We start from the raw sequence: 23185 nt of genomic DNA, 5'->3' as shown, positions 1-23185 counted from the left end.
ACAGGTTTAAATGACATCACAAATAAGGGGGGTCATAAGGTACACATCTGTCTGGGCCCCACTATCATCTTAAAAGCATGCCACATCTGTGGATAGGTAGGGAGGTGTCTATATCTGCATGCAACAGTCTTATCAGCCTCACAAAGGCTGTATGTCAACCCAACTGTCTCACTGCCACTAGCCCCACTGGTTGTAGTGAAACTGTCATTCCACAATATGTGAGACCAATATCATAGGTCCTTAAAGTCCTTCGTGTGAGGGAGTCAGAGGGTATGTTTGCACGGGAATAAAAGACCCATGGCATGGCCACAGCTGACTCAGGTTTGCAGGGCTTGGTCTGCAGGGCTAAAAATTGCGTAGCTGTTCGGGCTTGGGCTGGAGTGCAGGCTCTGGGACCCTCCCACCCAGGGCTGTCCATAGGGGCGTGCAGGGCCTTGGACATAGGCACTGAGTTTCTATCTGCCAAGGGGGAACTCCCCCCAGCTCTGCCCAGGCCCTGCCCCACTCCACCCTTCCCCCCAAGGCCCCACCTCGCCTCTTCCCAGCCATGCCTCATCTGCTCCTGCCCCACCTCTTCCCCACCCAGTTTCACCCCCTCCCCTTAGTGCTCTGAGCCCTCGCTCCTCTCCCCTTTCCCCCAGTGCCTCCAAACACAGAAAAACAGCTGATCAGTGGTCGGCGCTGGGAGGGAGGAAGAGGTGCTGATTGGCCAGGCATGCCAGGGCAGGAGACACTGGGGGGAGGGGGAGGGTGGTTGGGGGGCTTCTCCTCTCCCCTGCCTGCCTCCCCTCCCTGCCCACCTCCTCACGAAGTGCAGGGCCCCCTAAAGTGCAGGACCCTGTACAGTCACCCCAATTTGCCATACCCTAGCGACAGCTCTGCTCCCACCTTGCAGGGTCCCAGAGCTTGAGCTCCAGCACAAGCCTGAACATCTACAAAGCAATGTTATGGCCCTGCAGCCCGAGCTCTGCAAGCCCTAATCGGCTGACCTGGTCCAGCTGTGGGTATTTCATTGCTGTGCAGACATATCCATAGAGGCTAGCAGTAAGAGCACTGTTTTGCTTGAGGCTTTCAGATGTTCTCTTGTGACATGAAGAAGAAATTTGAACTGAGTTAGTGGTTTAAGCTTTATTCTGGATGCAAGGTCATTTGTTGCCATTTTTATAATTTTGCAATATTTAATTACACTTTTTTCAAGTTGCGTATGTTGCCCTGGATATGTAAATAATGGTACCATTTGTGACAGGATCCCCCTGGGGTCTAGCCTGGGACAGTGGGACCACTGTGTTTCCTTAACTCTCTCCCGCCTGGGCTGTCTCTCACGATGCCTTGGTTGTGACCAGCCGCCAACCCCTCCAGGAGCTGTGATCACTCAGCACAACTGCATGTGAAGCCCTACACCCAGCTAGATGGCGTGACTGCTCCCAGAGCCACTCATGAATCACACAGGGAAAGGCATCAGAGCCAAATCCCGCCTTCTCCCCTCTGCCCCCCAGCTCCCAGCACCGTATCCCAGGAATATACCGTCTTTCACTGCTCAAGATGGGCAGTGCAAATTTATTGATTGATTCACCATTTCAACAATGGAAAGTGGACATACACCAGCCTTTGACAAACCTGAGCAGATTTGCCCCACACTTCATTCAAACACACTGGTAAAGATAAACAATTAAACAAATGTATTGACTATAAAAGGTAGATTTTAAATGATATTTAAGTGATAGGCAAAAAGTTAGTTAGTTACCAAAAGAAATGAAATATAAGCACACTGTCTAAACTCTCAATCCTATTAGACTGGGCAGCAACTAGATTAACTAGTTTTTCTCATCCCACTGGATATTGCAGTCTTTAATATACAGGATTGACCCAGGTTTAAGGAACAATCTCCTCTGTTGGAGTCTTGACTTCTCAGTGTCTTGGTTGCTTGCAGTATAGGTGGGGGCAGGAGAAAGCCAAGCCTGGGCCCCCAGTGTTCAGTTTTATTCTCTCAGTCCATGTGCTTGTAGAACACAAGTCCAGGCATGTCTGGGGGGCATTTCTGAGTCTCCAGGCAAAGTTGAGCAATCCCCCTGGTGTGGCCTCATGCAAGTGAGTCATTGAATTGTAGCTCCCTTGCTGGACAATGGCTGTTGATGGGTTGTGTGACACCCCGCCTGGGCTTTGGTTACTTTCCTTGCTGTTGCCTCTGGGGAGCTAATATCTGGCTGATTCTCCAGTTTACAGCATGTTTTAGTGACAACAATACAACACAATTCTCATAACTTCAGATGCATTAATGATATACATATATGGATAGAGCAATGACTTTCAGCAGATTGGAACCTTTCCCTAATACCATATAAGGCATGCTTTATACGTAAGATCACAATTATGTACAGATGAGGAATATGGGGGGCTACAGGGTGTGCCCTCAAGATACAGAACATCACACAATTATACTTTTCCGCATCAAAGTATTGCTCTTTTAAGACTTCTGAAAGCATGTTCCACACCTCATTCCCCTCAGATTTTGGAATGCATTTCAGATTCTTAAACCTTGGGTCCAGTGCTGTAGCTATCTGTAGTAGTCTCACATTGGTACCTTCTTTGCATTTTGTGAAATCTGCTGTGAAAGTGTGCTTAAAATGAACAGCATGTGCTGGGTCATCATCCGAAACTGCCAAACACATGAAATATATGGCAGAATGCAGGTCAAACAGAACAGGGGACATACAGTTCTCCCCCAAGAATTCAGTCACAACTTCACACATGAAGGAATCAAATTCCATTTTGAAGATTTCAAATTCTGTGATTAAACTGGTGGATTGTTAGTCCAAGGTTATAGAGAGGGAGATGGAGAAGAGAGAATAAACACTACCACAGGAAATAGGTTACAGGAAAAAACAGATGGGATAGCTAGGAGCTATATTTCACTATGTATATGATATTGAGAACTCCTTTCTGGGTTTAGGCTATTTGTAGCCATTTTGATATTCACTTACTAATGTACAGTGCATACATTTAAAACTGTATTGCATCTTCTTAATGTTCCTGTTTAATTGTGTTTCTGGTATGTCATTCAACTCTTTCCTGTCCCATCTGGGAACAGCACTTTATATAGATGGTGACTTTATATATATAGATGGTGACTTAAGTTATTAAATTCAATTTTGTTGTGACAAATTGAAACAGAATTACATGTTATGTTAGTACAATATAAGATGCAGGAGCACCAGCATATTGTGATTGCAGTGGTCACGTTGCCTGGGGGAGACTGGAAAAGGCTTATATGATATCCAGTCTTATATCCAGGCTTATATGATATCCAGATATTTAGTCTGCAGAAGAGAAGAATGAGGGGGGATTTGATAGCTGCTTTCAACTACCTGAAAGGGGGTTTCAAAGAGGATGGCTCTAGACTGTTCTCAATGGTAGCAGATGACAGAACGAGGAGTAATGGTCTCAAGTTGCAATGGGGGAGGTTTAGATTGGATATTAGGAAAAACTTTTTCACTGAGAGGGTGGTGAAACACTGGAATGCGTTGCCTAGGGAGGTGGTAGAATCTCCTTCCTTGGAGGTTTTTAAGGTCAGGCTTGACAAAGCCCTGGCTAGGATGATTTAACTGGGACTTGGTCCTGCTTTGAGCAGGGGGTTGGACTAGATGACCTTCTGGGGTCCCTTCCAACCCTGATATTCTATGATTCTATGATTCAGTCCATCTCCCTTCCCATGCATAATTGTTTTCTGCTGTACATTTTCTATTGTCTTCACAAGTTAGCTAATTCCCTTAATGGCCTAAAATGAATATATTCCAGATTTATTGACTTATATATGTTCACAATTTTCAAAGGGGCCTGTTTTTTATAAATCATTATTTTACAGGGTCTTTTTACTTATTGATTATTCAAATCTCTTTTCTTTGTTTTTCTTGCAGAAGTCTGACTTTTAAAGAGGAGCTCAGGGTCTCAGCAATTTTTGAGTTATTAATTTCATCTCTTCCTTTCATTTTATTGTTTAATTTTATTTATTTTGATTTTATATATAAAAGGATACCTATCTCTGGGTGTTAACTTTTTCTTATATTTTCTGGGAGTTAATTTATCACAATAAAAATCACAGTAGATAAATGGCAGCATGCCACAAAATCCTGCTCTTCTGCAGAAAAAAATAACAAAAATCCTCATCTCTTTTTCCCAAAATTTACTTCTGCCCCACTTGGTTCAGCCCTCCCCAAATGTCTGTCCAATAAAATGGTCTTTGCAGCATGCCCTGATGGTAACCAAATTTGGGATATTTTGGACAGGAGATTAAGAGAAAGAGAGTTCTACAGTTAGGTGGTATCAGGGTAGCAGCCGTGTTAGTCTGTATCCATTAAGAGAAAAGGAGGACTTGTGGCATCTTAGAGACTAACAAATTTCTTTGAGCATAAGCTTTCGTGAGCTACAGCTCGCTTCATCGGAGTGGTAGTCACTGAGCATGCCCTGCCAGCACCTCTCTCTCTCTCTTACAAACTAAATGATCATTAGCTTCAGTCCCTCTGATAATTGCAACTGTGACAGGATTGCATGGGGGAAAAAGGTGTTCTCTGAAGTAGGTAAATCTTAGGCCAGTGTCAACCCCTTAAATTTCAACAGACAGCCAATGCAGGTCATGAAACGCCAGTATCCTATTCACAGAGCAAGATACTCCACTGAGCAGCAGGCAAAGTGTAGCATTCTGCAGTAGCTTCAGCTTTCAGAAACTTGGGTTTAAGGTTTTCCCCCTGCAGAACATGTTGCAGAAGTCCCGATCTAACAGTGGTGAGAAGTTCCTTCCTAGCCCTGTCAGTGGATGGTTGGTTTATGCCCAGAATCAGTAGAGTTTATATCCCTTATTTTAAAAATTCAGTCTAGAAACTCTGGATGTGCTCACTATTCATATTAATTTCTAGGTCTCTCCCTGCCCTTTTTTTAATTGGTTGTCCTTGGCTTCAATGATATCTTGTAACTGTAAATTCAAGAGGTTAATTGTCATTTTCTTAAATTGTTTCCTCTTATCAGTTTTAAACTCTTCACCTTTCACTTTAATTGAATATCCTTTGTTCATATACTTTGAAAGATAAAGGATAAGTACGATAATGGACTTGAATGACCTACACTGTAACTCCTGAGGTTTTCTGATAACTTGGACTCTCATTATTTATGAAATAGTTATTTAGTCTTTATTAACAACATTTGATTACAAAGCAAACAGTTGAAGTAAAAGCTTTTGTTTATGTCTTTGATTTCTCTCTTGGCACTATTAACATTGCATACAGAAATATTACATGTGTGTGCAGCCTGAATCTGTGGTCCAAACTGCTTCAGGTATTCATGTTTATTCATTCATTATTGCTTTGAGATGAAAAAAAATTAGCTTCTAAATGAGTTTTTTAACAAGCTGTGGAGAATGAAAACTAAACTGTTGTGCTTTGATGTCTTGGAATTTACTCTTAGTCCTTTTTAATATGGGTCAGGTAACCTAATCACAACAATCACATTCTTTGTTAGCAGTCTCAGCAGGGAAGGCAGGAATTGATTTGGCATGGAGACTAACCTCTCACCCCTTCAGGTGGTCCCCTCAGGAAAGTGTGGAGGCACATAAATGGATTAGTGTGGGGAACCTTACATTGCTGGCTGTTAGTTCAACACTTTCCATGAGCATTACATTCATCTGGTTGTGACAATAGTACAGCTCTGTGCAACAAGTGAAACACAGATCTATTTCCATTCCATTCCTGTTTTCACATTTGTTTTTGTATTCCCTTTTCAGACTAAGCTTTTCCATTGCATTTGTACCCTCAGTTCATAGTAATATGATGGGAATATGACTAATGTAGATCAGTATCCTAACTGTTTTAACCAATAATGACTGATGGGTGGGGTATTTCCTGGCAGCTAGTGACCATCTGGAGGAGGCCTTTAACCCATCTGGTAATTAACTGCCAGGAAATGATTGACTCTGAGGTTGTTATAATCTCTTTGAAACCAAATAGGTTTTTTTTTCTTCCCTCACCATGTCTATTGCATTACCTACCTAATGTGCTCTCCCTGATGAGTATTTATTTTTTCTTTACTGAATAATTTATTATCTGTATGTGTAGTTGTCCAAGATGCACTAGGAGCTTTACAGACATAAAAAATGTGGTTGCTGCCCAGAAGGGTTTACAATCTGGAGCCTCAATCCTGCATTTGGATCTGTTCAGTGGACCCTTGTTGAATTAAAAGGGGATCTACAACAGATGCGAAGGTCTGTCCACTCAGATTCAGTTGCCATATCAAGGCCTACATTTAGGTATAAAGCTACAAAATTGGAAACAGACAACAGGGGGATTATGGGTAGGGAAAATTATGGTTACAATAATGTGCAGCATCCCTAAAAGATATATGCAGATAAATGTTAGCATGTAGGTTAGTTATATAACAGCAACCACCCAAGAAGCAGCATTGACTGGCTCTGGATGAGACCTGTCTATCTGTCACTGGTCAGAAGGACACGTCACTCTAATGCAGAGCCTTTAAGAGGAGGAAAAATTGAGGGACTCTGGGCAGAGCCCCCGCAAAAGTCACTATTTGCTCATACGATTCATAATGTTCCATGAATTGTGCGTAGCTCCGATTCTAATATCCTGATGGCATGTCATCAGCGTGCACCTAATCACAAATGCAAACGGAATCTGTGTGATTTCTTCATTCATCTGACAGGAAACAACTATTCTAGGAGAAAAGAGCAGATAGGACCACTAATTATGAGATCTGAAGATGTGGGATTTTCATATCTCAGTTATAAATTGTAATCTGATCAAAAATTGAATCACAATTGGAAATGCGCCATAGTTAAATTAATTAAAAAAGTGTGTCCTCTGAAAACATTAAATCAAAAATATCTTTTAAAATGATACTATAAAATACTTAGGGAAGCATTTGAAGCCACATGTTGATAGAATTTATAACTTTGTTGGTATGTAAACTCCACTTCATTTCATCGTATTTTATTTGTTTTGTCGAAGTATGGCAATAAAGTGCCAGCATTAAAAATAGGTTTCAGAGTAGCAGCCGTGTTAGTCTGTATTCGCAAAAAGAAAAGGAGTACTTGTGGCACCTTAGAGACTAACAAATTTATTAGAGCATAAGCTTTCGTGAGCTACAGCTCACTTCATCGGATGCATTTGGTGGAAAAAACAGAGGAGAGATTTATATACACACACACACAGAGAACATGAAACAATGGGTTTATCATACACACTGTAAGGAGAGTGATCACTTAAGATAAGCCATCACCAGCAGCGGGGGGCGGGGGCGGGGAGGAGGAAAACCTTTCATGGTGACAAGCAAGGTAGGCTAATTCCAGCAGTTAACAAGAATATCAGAGGAACAGTGGGGGTTGGGGTGGGAGGGAGAAATACCATGGGGAAATAGTTTTACTTTGTGTAATGACTCATCCATTCCCAGTCTCTATTCAAGCCTAAGTTAATTGTATCCAGTTTGCAAATTAATTCCAATTCAGCAGTCTCTCGTTGGAGTCTGTTTTTGAAGCTTTTTTGTTGAAGTATAGCCACTCCTAGGTCTGTGATCGAGTGACCAGAGAGATTGAAGTGTTCACCAACTGGTTTTTGAATGTTATAATTCTTGACGTCTGATTTGTGTCCATTCATTCTTTTACGTAGAGACTGTCCAGTTTGGCCAATGTACATGGCAGAGGGGCATTGCCGGCACATGATGGCATATATCACATTGGTAGATGCGCAGGTGAACGAGCCTCTGATAGTGTGGCTGATGTGATTAGGCCCTATGATGGTATCCCCTGAATAGATATGTGGACAGAGTTGGCAACGGGCTTTGTTGCAAGGATAGGTTCCTGGGTTAGTGGTTCTGTTGTGTGGTGTGTGGTTGCTGGTGAGTATTTGCTTCAGATTGGAGGGCTGTCTGTAAGCAAGGACTGGTCTGTCTCCCAAGATCTGTGAGAGTGATGGGTCGTCTTTCAGGATAGGTTGTAGATCCTTGATGATGCGTTGGAGAGGTTTTAGTTGGGGGCTGAAGGTGATGGCTAGTGGCGTTCTGTTGTTTTCTTTGTTGGGCCTGTCCTGTAGTAGGTGACTTCTGGGTACTCTTCTGGCTCTGTCAATCTGTTTCTTCACTTCAGCAGGTGGGTATTGTAGTTGTAGGAATGCATGATAGAGATCTTGTAGGTGTTTGTCTGTGTCTGAGGGGTTGGAGCAAATGCGGTTATATCGTAGCGCTTGGCTGTAGACAATGGATCGAGTGGTATGATCTGGATGAAAGCTAGAGGCATGTAGGTAGGAATAGCGGTCAGTAGGTTTCCGATATAGGGTGGTGTTTATGTGACCATCGCTTATTAGCACCGTAGTGTCCAGGAAGTGGATCTCTTGTGTGGACTGGTCCAGGCTGAGGTTGATGGTGGGATGGAAATTGTTGAAATCATGGTGGAATTCCTCAAGAGCTTCTTTTCCATGGGTCCAGATGATGAAGATGTCATCAATGTAGCGCAAGTAGAGTAGGGGCATTAGGGAACGAGAGCTGAGGAAGCGTTGTTCTAAGTCAGCCATAAAAATGTTGGCATACTGTGGGGCCATGCGGGTACCCATCGCAGTGCCGCTGATTTGAAGGTATACATTGTCACCAAATGTGAAATAGTTATGGGTCAGGACAAAGTCACAAAGTTCAGCCACCAGGTTAGCCGTGACAGTATCGGGGATACTGTTCCTGACGGCTTGTAGTCCATCTTTGTGTGGAATGTTGGTGTAGAGGGCTTCTACATCCATAGTGGCTAGGATGGTGTTTTTAGGAAGATCACCAATGGACTGTAGTTTCCTCAGGAAATCGGTGGTGTCTCGAAGATAGCTGGGAGTGCTGGTAACGAAGGGCCTGAGGAGGGAGTCTACATAGCCAGGCAATCCTGCTGTCAGGGTGCCAATGCCTGAGATGATGGGGCGTCCAGGATTTCCAGGTTTATGGATCTTGGGTAGCAGATAGAATACCCCAGGTCGGGGCTCCAGGGGTGTGTCTGTGCGGATTTGTTCTTGTGCTTTTTCAGGGAGTTTCTTGAGCAAATGCTGTAGTTTCTTTTGGTAACTCTCAGTGGGATCAGAGGGTAATGGCTTGTAGAAAGTGGTGTTGGAGAGCTGCCTAGTAGCCTCTTGTTCATACTCCGACCTATTCATGATGACGACAGCACCTCCTTTGTCAGCCTTTTTGATTATGATGTCAGAGTTGTTTCTGAGCCTGTGGATGGCACTGTGTTCTGCATGGCTGAGGTTATGGGGTAAGCGATGCTGCTTTTCCACAATTTCAGCTCGTGCACGTCGGCGGAAGCAGTCTATGTAGAAATCCAGGCTGCTGTTTCGACCTTCAGGAGGAGTCCACCCAGAATCCTTCTTTTTGTAGTGTTGGCAGGAAGGTCTCTGTGGGTTAATATGTTGGTCAGAGGTGTGTTGGAAATATTCCTTGAGTCTGAGACGTCGAAAATAGGATTCTAGGTCACCACAGAACTGTATCATGTTCGTGGGGGTGGAGGGGCAAAAGGAGAGGCCCCGAGATAGGACAGATTCTTCTGCTGGGCTAAGAGTATAGTTGGATAGATTAACAATATTGCTGGGTGGGTTACGGGAACCATTGTTGTGGCCCCTTGTGGCATATAGTAGTTTAGATAGCTTAGTGTCCTTTTTCTTTTGTAGAGAAGCAAAGTGTGTTTTGTAAATGGCTTGTCTAGTTTTTGTAAAGTCCAGCCACACTGTGTGTGTATATAAATCTCTCCTCTGTTTTTTCCACCAAATGCATCCGATGAAGTGAGCTGTAGCTCACGAAAGCTTATGCTCTAATAAATTTGTTAGTCTCTAAGGTGCCACAAGTACTCCTTTTCTTTTTGCGAATACAGACTAACACGGCTGTTACTCTGAAACCTGTGATTATGCAAGGCACTGAATTTAGCCGTATAGAGTGGAAATCTGTCAACTTCATGAAAAAACTCGCACAGATACAGACAGACATCATCTTCCTCTCCAAATGCAAACAGATGGACATCATACCGAAAGGACTGAAGGTAAAAAATCCATTACAATCTGCATACCACACAGACTATGCTGACAGCTTGTGCCACACACTCTCAAAGAAACTGCGGAACCACCTGATCAACATCCTCTACAGCAAACAGGGAAAGATTAAGAATGAGCTCTCAAAACTGGATACTCTCATAAAGAACCAACCTTCCACACAAACTTCCTCGTGGCTGGACTTTACAAAAACTAGACAAGCCATTTACAAAACACACTTTGCTTCTCTACAAAAGAAAAAGGACACTAAGCTATCTAAACTACTATATGCCACAAGGGGCCACAACAATGGTTCCCGTAACCCACCCAGCAATATTATTAATCTATCCAACTATACTCTTAGCCCAGCAGAAGAATCTGTCCTATCTCGGGGCCTCTCCTTTTGCCCCTCCACCCCCACGAACATGATACAGTTCTGTGGTGACCTAGAATCCTATTTTCGATGTCTCAGACTCAAGGAATATTTCCAACACACCTCTGACCAACATATTAACCCACAGAGACCTTCCTGCCAACACTACAAAAAGAAGGATTCTGGGTGGACTCCTCCTGAAGGTCGAAACAGCAGCCTGGATTTCTACATAGACTGCTTCCGCCGACGTGCACGAGCTGAAATTGTGGAAAAGCAGCATCGCTTACCCCATAACCTCAGCCATGCAGAACACAGTGCCATCCACAGGCTCAGAAACAACTCTGACATAATCAAAAAGGCTGACAAAGGAGGTGCTGTCGTCATCATGAATAGGTCGGAGTATGAACAAGAGGCTACTAGGCAGCTCTCCAACACCACTTTCTACAAGCCATTACCCTCTGATCCCACTGAGAGTTACCAAAAGAAACTACAGCATTTGCTCAAGAAACTCCCTGAAAAAGCACAAGAACAAATCCGCACAGACACACCCCTGGAGCCCCGACCTGGGGTATTCTATCTGCTACCCAAGATCCATAAACCTGGAAATCCTGGATGCCCCATCATCTCAGGCATTGGCACCCTGACAGCAGGATTGCCTGGCTATGTAGACTCCCTCCTCAGGCCCTTCGTTACCAGCACTCCCAGCTATCTTCGAGACACCACCGATTTCCTGAGGAAACTACAGTCCATTGGTGATCTTCCTAAAAACACCATCCTAGCCACTATGGATGTAGAAGCCCTCTACACCAACATTCCACACAAAGATGGACTACAAGCCGTCAGGAACAGTATCCCCGATACTGTCACGGCTAACCTGGTGGCTGAACTTTGTGACTTTGTCCTGACCCATAACTATTTCACATTTGGTGACAATGTATACCTTCAAATCAGCGGCACTGCGATGGTTACCCGCATGGCCCCACAGTATGCCAACATTTTTATGGCTGACTTAGAACAATGCTTCCTCAGCTCTCGTCCCCTAATGCCCCTACTCTACTTGCGCTACATTGATGACATCTTCATCATCTGGACCCATGGAAAAGAAGCTCTTGAGGAATTCCACCATGATTTCAACAATTTCCATCCCACCATCAACCTCAGCCTGGACCAGTCCACACAAGAGATCCACTTCCTGGACACTACGGTGCTAATAAGCGATGGTCACATAAACACCACCCTATATCGGAAACCTACTGACCGCTATTCCTACCTACATGCCTCTAGCTTTCATCCAGATCATACCACTCGATCCATTGTCTACAGCCAAGCGCTACGATATAACCGCATTTGCTCCAACCCCTCAGACACAGACAAACACCTACAAGATCTCTATCATGCATTCCTACAACTACAATACCCACCTGCTGAAGTGAAGAAACAGACTGACAGAGCCAGAAGAGTACCCAGAAGTCACCTACTACAGGACAGGCCCAACAAAGAAAACAACAGAACGCCACTAGCCATCACCTTCAGCCCCCAACTAAAACCTCTCCAACGCATCATCAAGGATCTACAACCTATCCTGAAAGACGACCCATCACTCTCACAGATCTTGGGAGACAGACCAGTCCTTGCTTACAGACAGCCCCCCAATCTGAAGCAAATACTCACCAGCAACCACACACCACACAACAGAACCACTAACCCAGGAACCTATCCTTGCAACAAAGCCCGTTGCCAACTCTGTCCACATATCTATTCAGGGGATACCATCATAGGGCCTAATCACATCAGCCACACTATCAGAGGCTCGTTCACCTGCGCATCTACCAATGTGATATATGCCATCATGTGCCAGCAATGCCCCTCTGCCATGTACATTGGCCAAACTGGACAGTCTCTACGTAAAAGAATGAATGGACACAAATCAGACGTCAAGAATTATAACATTCAAAAACCAGTTGGAGAACACTTCAATCTCTCTGGTCACTCGATCACAGACCTAAGAGTGGCTATACTTCAACAAAAAAGCTTCAAAAAGAGACTCCAACGAGAGACTGCTGAATTGGAATTAATTTGCAAACTGGATACAATTAACTTAGGCTTGAATAGAGACTGGGAATGGATGAGTCATTACACAAAGTAAAACTATTTCCCCATGGTATTTCTCCCTCCCACCCCACCCCCCACTGTTCCTCTGATATTCTTGTTTACTGCTGGAATTAGCCTACCTTGCTTGTCACCATGAAAGGTTTTCGTCCTTTCCCCCCCCCTGCTGCTGGTGATGGCTTATCTTAAGTGATCACTCTCCTTACAGTGTGTATGATAAACCCATTGTTTCATGTTCTCTGTATGTGTGTATATAAATCTCTCCTCTGATTTTTCCACCAAATGCATCCGATGAAGTGAGCTGTAGCTCACGAAAGCTTATGCTCTAATAAATTTGTTAGTCTCTAAGGTGCCACAAGCATTAAAAAGGTTCAGTAAATCAGCTCTGACACGTAGAAAGCAAATTGATGGAGGACTTAGTGTACTTTTATCTGTCACACTTGTATTGGAAAATGCAGTATTGCCTCATTGGTGCAACCATGATTTCAACAGGCTACACAGCTTACATGTGGCAATGATTTCGTCTCATAATTAAGAAAAGGTTTACAAATGAAGGAAGGATGGAAAGAATGTTCAGGGTGATAAAAATTACAGACTTGTGAATGGGAAGTCTTTGAAGGGTATGCAGTGTGGGTAATCCTTGGTTTTAAAAGGAAATTTGTAAGTATTGATTAATGACACTGTGCTTTTTGTTTTTTGGGTTTAAGATAGAGAATCTGCATATGATTAAAATGGGCCACTGCTAACTAAAGACCAAATTCTGAACTTCTTACTCACTGCTTGGTCAGGGAATTTTCCATTGAAGCCAGAAGAGTTTATCTGAGCAAGGATTACAAGAAAATGAGCAAAGACTTCAGGATTTGGCTTTATGATTATATATCTTAGGCACTTAGGAAGTGGTGGAGATATTTTTACATGTCTGGTAGCACTGCATAGTTAAGGGTCCTTTATAAATCATCTTCAGGATGTGCATAAATTATAGCTAGACTGGTCCCTTGGGTATGTGGAAGGGGGAAATGTCAACTCCATGGCAACATATTCTGTCCCGAAGCCCTGTGAAGAGCTCTCTGTGGTGTTAATGGTTCCTGAGCAGAGAGAGACTGGAAGGGGAGGGTGGAATTGGGTTTACTATTTGCATCATCTCTCCCTATTTCCCATGGGAACCACTAGGAAATCCACAGTCAAATGAATTCTGAGGCTGAATTAGCTTTTTGTATGGAGCCCTTCCACTCTGTGGATCCTTCCTTTAGGGGAGGGCTCCCAAGGCAGCTGTAAACAGGAAAGCCCTGTCAGCACAGCTCCACCATGGTGAGTGACTTCAGAAGCACAAGGTCCCTGCATGGATAGCTCTGTACTTTGATTACATAGGCAGATCCCCTGAGATCCAGACACTCACTAGGCCAACCCCCCTGCCTTTTGTTTAGGGATGAGAGCTCCACACCTTTTCCCCATCCCTGAGGAAATGATCTGGAGGCCTCTTTACCTGTTAGTGGGCTTTTCCACAGTGGGAAATGATCTGGCCCGTGTCTATGGAAACTCGCTCTTGTATGAAGTTGGCCTGTAAGATTAAAGCCTAGCTGCAATTTGAAGACACAGAAGAGTAATGTAACATGGCTAATACTATTTGTGCCTGTACAGAAGAATAAAAGGAGGCAAATTTACTAATTCTGTGGCCTTTTTTATGCTGTGACTTTAGAAGCAGATTTTATTTTTTAAAGGATGGTTTTGCAGTTCATTAATCCTTACATAAAACAAAGCCCTTTGGGTATTGGGTATTGAACAATCTGAGTTAACCCACAAAGATGCAGATAGTTTAAACCAGTCTAGTGTACATGTGCAGGAAATAATATCCACAAGCATGTCTGTTATATTTTGGATGTGATGGATAAGGCTGTATTACTTTAACGGTTGTCAGCAATCTCCCACAGAAAACAGTAAATGATTTTGTTGTGAACAATATAAAATCTCTGTAAAATTCCAACTCCCTCTTTTAATTCTTCTCCATCCCAGATTTTTCTAATAGTTCCTAACCCTTTCCTCTATTGTTGATTTATTTAAGTTTAAGCACTGAGTTTATGTATTCATGTACAGCTGTGATCTCCTTCACTGTGCTTTGCACCTGCAATGAGACAACTTATTTATTATCCATTTATGTAGGACTGTAAAGTGTGCATGGTACTTTACAACTGGTCAGCATGCCATACAAGGAAGGTCATCACTGCTCTAAGGTGCTCATGGGCTAACGGCACAAACGGGAATATTTCTTTAAAGGGTTCTCAGAAGCTGCTTAAAAGAAAAGATGGAAGAGGCTGCATTGAGATCCCTGATGCAATTTCAAAGCCAAAAGACTGGGTCCATTGTGTTCATTACAATGAAGGTGAAAGTGATCACTTGCTAGTGGGAGGCTCTGCTTGGTCTTGCTTTAGGTAAACAAAAGAAAAAGCCTCCTGTTTACAAATCCTCTTCTCTCCCCCTAGGATGGATTAAAGGAAGAGAGAATGCTTAATGTCAACATCCTCCCTGTTCCAACATAACAATAAAATTACCCTTTTCAAACTAGAGCTCAAAGGCCACTGAAATCATCTTGAAAATGTTACTTTGTGTGTGTGTAAACAATGAGACAAAACTCACTCACTACTTAGGAACTGTTTATAGCGTGCTGATGGTACTAAATCTGTTATCAATAAATTTAGAGGCCATTGTTGTTCATTACAAACTCCATTTGTTTTTTTTCTAATCTGAGTCCTTGTTAGTGTGCATAAAAGGCAAAAAGTCACGTCATAAAATGCAGAATTTTTAGTATTCTGCATTCTGAGTAAAATGAACACTACTGTAGTTTTAAAAAATATTTTGTGAAAATGGCTACATTGTTGTTATTCAGTGACCTAGATGTGGCATGGCAGGGCTGTGTAAAAACTGTCTATTGCACCCTGCCTTTAGATTTCACTATCATTGTTCGTTCACAGATTCCTTACAGTGTGCTCTGTCCTGTGAAAACAGAAGAAGACATAGTCCCTGTTGCAGGAATAATCTCCTGCAAACATTTACTGTCAAGTGTAGTGCTCATTGCCACAGTAGTTCCATATGAAGAAAAGGAGTACTTGTGGCACCTTAGCGACTAACAAATTTATTTGAGCATAAGCTTTCGTGAGCTACAGCTCACTTCATCGGATGCATTTGGTGGAAAAAACAGAGGGGAGATTGATATACACACACAGAGAACATGAAACAGTGGGTTTTATCATACACACTGTAAGGCGAGTGATCACTTAAGATGAGCCATCACCAGCAGGAGCGGGGGAGGTGGAAAACCTTTCATGGTGACAATCAAGGCGGGCCATTTCCAGCAGTTAACAAGAATGTCTGAGGAACAGTGGGGGGTGGGGTGGGAGGGAAAATAACATAGGGGAATAGTTCTACTTTTTTAAAAGGACACTAGCTTAGCAGTAAATGTTTCCAGGAATGGGCCCTGCATTGTTAACTATTTTGAGGGAAACATTCTGCCAAGACTGCAAGGCGATCAAATCTAGCAACACTTCATTGGGAGGTGACTGAAAAATCAGGAGAAAATGGCTGTCAGCATTTTGGAATGGACTGCCTTTTCCTAGGTACATTCTGACAGCTTAACCAAATTATTCCAGCTAAACAACTTTATAAAACAATGGTCCCTTGCTATAGTGAACTTATCAGTTGCTCCTGTATGTTTGTCATCCAGTTGTTTATATAAGATCTAAGAACATCTTAATAATTATATAATACCTTAGAAGGTTCTGAGATAGCTTTATCACTTGTCTCCTAGGAAGGAAGGCTGTACATATTGGAGGATTTTCTTTTTGGGGCCTTTTTCACGAGAGTCTGGAAGTGCCTCTTAATTAAAAAAAACTTCCAAATAAGGATAGGCCAAGTAACTCTACACTGGAAAAAGTATTTTATTGCAGTAATAGTCCTGTTGGATATATTTATTAGTTTTATTTGCTTCTGTTCTATTAAAATCTGTTTTATGTGTGAGATTTCATCATTGTTGCTGACTTCTCTGAGGTGCGTTTTTGTACAAAACAAGGAAATGCAATCATTAGAACACTGGCATCTTTCAGATTTCAGAGTAGCAGCCGTGTTAGTCTGTATTTGCAAAAACAAAAGGAGTACTTGTGGCACCTTAGAGACTAACAAATTTATTTGAGCATAAGCTTTCGTGAAGTGAGCTGTAGCTCACGAAAGCTTATGCTCAAATACATTTGTTAGTCTCTAAGGTGCCACAAGTACTCCTTTTATCTTTCAGATTGTTAGACAGTTGCTAGCCAATATGGGTATGCACGCATGTTTGCCTGTAGTCTCCAAAGGGCAAATGTAATATTGTTGATGGAGGTGGGGGTTATGCTAGTGCTTAAAAAAATCTAGATTTTTTTTTTAAATCTTGATTTTCTTCAATATTATGTAAACGATAAGAATGCATGTATATAAACCTATTTATCCAGCTTTTGGTTACCTGAAAGTCGGGCATGTCTCTACACATCTATGCATTTCTCTTCTGCTTAGCCCAAACCCTGTTTTTCTGAAGACTTGAACTGTGACTATAATACCAAAAAGAGAAAAAGCTACTCTTCACACAATTTCTTCTATTGGATGGGCTGGACACTTCCCATGAGTATACAGTGTATATTCCCAAAGGAATAATGGCTTCCTTGAAACAAGCAGATGTAGGGAACATTTTAAATATTAGTCAAAAACTGTTCCTCCTCAACTCCAACCTCTCAGTTAGTAACTTTGTAATCTTGGCATAATTGTTTACTCTGAACTTTTCTCCTTGATCTGGTATTTTTATGAAACTGCTACTATGACAGTGGAAACTCCTACCTTGACTCCATTGCTATAGAAATTTTCATCTTCCACTTCATCTCCTCTTGAGTAGTGCACCAACCTTCAGTATTGAATAACTAGAACTTGGGGAAACAGACTTCATATGTACAGTGCTGTTGCTTGCCTTCTTGCATGTACAAAGAATATCTTATCCTCAAATGCCTTTACTGCTGTTCATCTCTGGACCCAGTTCAAAACTGTATAAGCCTTTCCCATGAGAATTTGACTTTATGCTACTTCTCACTCACCCTGTTCTGTTAGCACCCAGTCTCATTCCCTCCATGCAATCTCACCGTTTTTGGGAGTAATAGCCATTTTTCTGCAGGTCTTGCTATATGGAAGAGCCTATCTGTAACTCACCACCTCATTCACACTTTCAAACATTTCAAATCTCAGCTGGAAATACAGCTTTTCCCCTTTGTCTTTACCTCTTGATCTCTCTCATTTTTCTGTAAAGTATTTATTATTTAACTTTGTCATGGAACTATTTAACTGTAAAAAAGTATTTTGGAAAATGCTTCATATGAAAGATGCTACAAAATACAGTTAAATAATTGTAGTGTTGAAATGATCTTCAAATACTGTATAGAGTATCTCAATTTTTTTGTTTTGTTAAATAACAATAAACCCAGTTGTTCATTTGATGACATACTATTTATTATGTGAAAGTCATTGTATAATAAAGGTACATTTATAGAAGTGACCTTTTTCTCCCTACTTCTTTCCTAGTCAAAGGTTTATACTCACACACCAACATTATATCTGGACTTCAGGCTGGACAAAGGAGCCAAGCACATTCAGCCAGGTCCCAAAGGTAGGAAAGATTTCATTGACCGGTTTAACAAAGACATTGAAGCCACTTCTCCTGTAATGGGTTGAGTATGAATCTCGGTATCTATGTATCGTTATAGGTAAAATATTCTCTTATGGAGTGTTCTATATCCTCAGAGTTTAAAAGTTTGTTACCCTTGGCCAAATGCTGCCCTTGAATACAGGGGCATAATTCTCATTGATGTGAGTATCGTCCATGTATCCAAGGGCTGAAGATCCTCCCTGTATCTAAAGTATAATACTAGGTTATCAGGCCAAACTCTCGTGTCTGAAAACCATTAATAATTGGGAGATGTAAAACTAGTCCAATTCATGTAATTTTGGGAGACAGGTTTGGAGAAAGGGATGTGTCTGGTTTGGATCCAGTAGTTGGCAGTGACTAAAAGTGATTACCATCCTCATCTGTGTAGTGGCTTGAGTAAAAGGATTGGTGCTCTCAGATTTGGGGTTGGGGGTTCACATCACAGTCGGCACTGTAGTATCTTTATTGCTGTTCTCAGTGGGGAGATTTCAAAGTAAAGCAGCAAGAGGACTAAACTACTCTCTTCCCTTCACTGCATTAAAATTGAAGCTATTGGTGAGAGAACTTGCTCACAGTTGCCTGTACTATGCCTTGTCTGTGGATAAATAGGCCCTCCACTCTCCGGGATTGTAAATCCCAATTTATAGCAGGGTTCAGTGCAGTGGCCCTTCCCTCGCTTCGGGGGTGGGCCTTCCATTACTTTGGTGGACTGTGCTCACCAGTCCCAGTCATTGGATAGGCTCACCACTAAATTCACTTCAGTTGGGAAACATTAAGAAGATTAAAACCAAACCAAATTAATAAACAACCTAAAGTTAATTTCTTAGCTCTCTGGCCCTGAGAAGCCACTTGAAATATCTTTAAGAATCAGCCATTTTCCTAATTTGATAGCAGAGAAGCAGTTTGACAAATGGTGGAATATTATTAAAGCTCAGACTACTTGAGCCTTACAGTTTAGCTGTGGTATTTCAAACATTGTTCTCTCACTATTTCCTTGTATGTACAGTTTTAATATAGCATTTGTAGATTTGTTAATTAATAAATTACACTCTGTTGTATAGCAAATACCAATACAATTTTTGGAGGATTTCCCACCAAATCTACTGTAAAGAAGCATGGAAACAGTGTAACAATATGGGATTTTCATGTACATCTATTTCATTCTATAGTGACTACTAATGCACTCTATTTCCAATTTTTTTCTGGGTCATTTTAGTGATCCCTTCAGACTAGACACATCTAAGAGTTCAGCAGCAGGTCAGTTACTTTGCTTCCTCAGAAAACAGGTGTTTATGCACAGTATTTTTACAATTGCAGCCGAAGCAAGTCAGTAAAATGTTGACCATTACATTCTATGTCACTTGCAAAGAATCTAGGGCCCAATCCTCCTTCATGTGGTAACCCTTACTTTCGTGAACAGTCCCAGTGACTTCAGTAGGGCTCCTCATATGTGTAAAAATTGGCAGGATTGGTCTCAGAATTAGCAAAATCTCCATCATTACCAAATTCCTTCACATTTGCAACACATTTTTGCTTGTTAGCTTGAGAAAAAAGAATTCAATGTTGTTCATTACTGTAACTGTTGTAAAGTATTTGCATAACAAATTGATTTTACTTCTAGTAAAACAATGTAGAGTTGTTCGCTGTCTTACATTTACAGCAGGGGAGGAGGGAGATAATCTCAGGATTTCGGAACATGCTGCACATACAGAAAAACAAATTACCTGTATATGTATTTGTCACAGATTTCATCAGATACATCACTCATGTACCATACAAATAGTAAATGTGACAAGTTTGGCCTGATATCTCATCTCAAAATATATATATACACCATGCAGTCATTCTGTTTGTGTGTGAATATACAGCAAACTGTGTCAATCATTAAGGGCTGTGTTCACTCCATTGCATGTAATGGCCCAGAACTTGGCCTCCAATAATGCTGCTTTTAATAGGACAGTTGGGGTTTCTCTCAGTGTGGGGGATAGTTAGGTGCATAAAGCTGATAACTTTCCCCTTCTTGGAGGTATGTCAGGTGTGGGAGGAGGCATGGCAATCCCTGGCTGTGAAATGGCCTCTATAAGTAGGAGACTCTGGCTTCAATTTAGTAACGTATTTAAATACCTGCTTATGTCTCATTCACTTAATGGACTTAAGCCCATACTTAAGTGCACTGCTGAACTGAAGCCTGTAACCCAGCCTTCTGTGTGCATGAAGATGCAGTGCATAATTAAGCAGTATTCTATTTGCTATAAAACCAGTTCTTTTCAATCCCTTTATAAACGGTGTTACATGCCTGCTACAACATGGATGTTTCAGAGCATGATTGTAGATAAGCATAATCAAATTGAGCATTGCCCTTTCATCATGCTTTTCTCTCTCTCTGTATGTTACCAAATTTCCAGTACAAAATGTCAAATCTAATATTGTGCACTGGGCAGGAAGGAAATCAGCTTATGGCAGCATACAATGGCTCACCCCCAAAAGGACAACCTACCAATAGAGCATCTTGCAAGTCTTGGCTGGTTCATTTCTTTTCTTTGATATTTCTTCAAAAAGAATTCTCTTTGTAATTGTTTTATATATTGTAACTTCACAGTACCTTTTTTCTTACTGTCTGAGGGTTGCTCATCTTGCATTGTAACCGTTGAAATGCTTGTCATATGTGTGTCGCTTTTATGATGATGATGATGATGTACCTCTGTAGGTGGTGTGGACTGAGAGAGAGAGCACTTCAATAAATGTTTTTACTATACATTTATGCAGGCGCATGGTTTCCCTTGTGTGCAGATGTGGGAAAATGGCATATTAGGTGCAGTTTGGTATTTTATGAAATACCGAGGCCAGTTCTTGCCACAGAAAGGCAGGCACAACTCTCATTGAGGGCCATCCTCTTGCTGAGGATGATGGCAGGGGCCAATATGACCTCACCGGCTCCCTGTCCTCTTGTGGTTCCTTCCCAGTCCTTCCCCCATTGAGATAGGTTCTTCTTTCTCCCGCTAGGTGTTTAGGTGGTGTGACATTGCACTCTATATAATTTTATAAAAATATGCTAATGAATGTGAATATAATGTAACTGGAATATGCTTCATGCAAAAGGTCTCTTGTAAGGTATCATTACAAAGCTTATAATCTACTGAGTGTGATCATACTATTTGTATAAATGTATCACTCTTATATCTGAAACTAGTGTGACGGGGCAAGGCCAGATGGCTCTAGAAACATAGTCTTATTGGGATCCGGGAAGTGGGCGGGCAAAGCCCGTCCACTGCTAAAGGATCCCCCCCAGCCTAAAAGGGGGATCCACAGGACCTAGATACCCAAAAAATACCGGGGGACAACTAATAAAATAACAGGGACAGGAGTGCGGTCAAAGGGTCAAAAGAAGGGAACCGGACGGGGACACCGAGCAGAGAACCCCGGACAGAGCCCACGAGGAGTGGGCTCGTGTAAGATGAAAGCGTGATAAATAAATGCAGTCCAACCGGGAGTGGCGCGACCGATGGGCCTCCACCCGGACAAAGGTGAACGTGGAAGTGTCATCCGGGTGGTGGTCGCGCCAGACGTCCACCAGGGAGTGGTGTTCGACTATCTCCTGGAGGACGGCGACGGCGGCCGGGCTCTGCTCGGTTCCCGAGCGGTCCCGTTCCTCAAGGGTGATGTTAAAGTCCCCTCCCAGGACCAGGCACTCCTGAGGATCCAAGGTGCCGAGGAAGGCGGATGCCTGCTGATAGAATTGCAGCCGCTCCGGGCTCGCTGCTGGGGCATAGATGTTGACGAGGTTGACTACGAGCCCCTCCATGTGGACCCGGAGGTGCAGCAGGCGACCCGGCACAGCCTCGGCAACCCCCAGCACCTCGGGCCGTAGGTCGGGGGAGAACAGGATCGCCACTCCACCCGTATGAACTGTGAGGTGGCTAAAGTAGACCCTGTCCCCCCAATCCAGCCGCCAGCTGTCTTCGGCGGTCGGATCCGTATGGGTCTCCTGCAGGAAAACCACAGAGTACCTCCCCTCTCGAAGGAAGGAGAGCACCTGGGACCTGCGGAGACCCATCTTACAGTCACGGGTGTTCAATGTTGCGATGGTAAAGGGTGCCATGAGGAGGGCTGGGGGGGGATCCTCGCCGGCAGGGATGCTGGTGGCTCCCGGCGGGCCGCGCAGCAGTCCGTGACCCACCCCGTAGGTGAGTAAGGAGTCACGGAAGTGGCGGACCCACTGGTAGGCCGCGGCGCCCTGTCTCCCGGTCCTTTTCCCCTCCCCCATGAGGGCCCTTGCGGCCCGGAGGATTTGATTAAAGTCCCCCCATCGCTGGAGGGCAAGCTGGACTTTGTTGCGGGAGCCACGGACGTCTTCTAGGAACTCCCGCAACTCCTCTCGCAGCGCATGGGGGGCTGGGGTTATGGTCTGGTTGCTCCCCGATGGGGCCCTTGGTACAGCCCCCTGGCCTAGCGAGATGGGCAGACAGGGTGCGGACCCCTGACGTGGCTCTTGATGGGTTGACCTGAATGCTGGGGCGATAGGGGGCGGCGGAGGGAGGATAGCAGCCCCTGGTGGGTCGGGACGGGCAAACACAAAGGCCATTCCCTGGGAGTCATCTGTTGGAAAGGGGAAGGAGACTGTCCCAGGGGTGGCAATAATATCTCGGGAGGTGGGCGGGATAAGGGCAGGGGCAGGGGTAGAGGTGAGAGTCTGGATCGGGAGAGGGCTCTCACTGATGCCGGGCGCAAGCTCTCTGCTGGATTTGGCAGCCACGGCATCAGGAGGTGGACTTTCTTCTGTAGGGTCCTCTCCCGGAAAGGAGGTCGAATGCTCCTCACCAGCGAGGGATGCCCCTGGTGGCTCAGGTTCCAGCCGCGTGGCACTGGCCGTCGCCTCAACTGGCTCGGCGGCTCTCAGCGAGGTGCCCTCTGCAGCCGGGTTGATGGAGGAGTCCAGGGGCTCCTCGG

General features: G+C 43.4%; 1 protein-coding gene across 1 annotated transcript in view; it reads left to right on the top strand.

Moving 5' to 3' along the window:
- The window catches only part of PIR (pirin), a 52994-nt gene that overhangs the window by 14514 nt on the left and 15295 nt on the right, over positions 1 to 23185 (top strand). The window contains 1 exon segment of the mRNA XM_038393455.1: positions 18115 to 18259. Within this exon segment, the coding sequence (XP_038249383.1) occupies positions 18115 to 18259 (145 nt within the window).

The sequence above is a fragment of the Dermochelys coriacea genome, chromosome 1 (genome assembly GCF_009764565.3).
Source record: "Dermochelys coriacea isolate rDerCor1 chromosome 1, rDerCor1.pri.v4, whole genome shotgun sequence".
In the NCBI taxonomy this organism is placed as follows: domain Eukaryota; kingdom Metazoa; phylum Chordata; order Testudines; family Dermochelyidae; genus Dermochelys; species Dermochelys coriacea.
The sequence above is the reverse complement of the archived record's forward strand: the minus strand, read 5'-3'. Positions and strand labels throughout refer to the sequence as shown.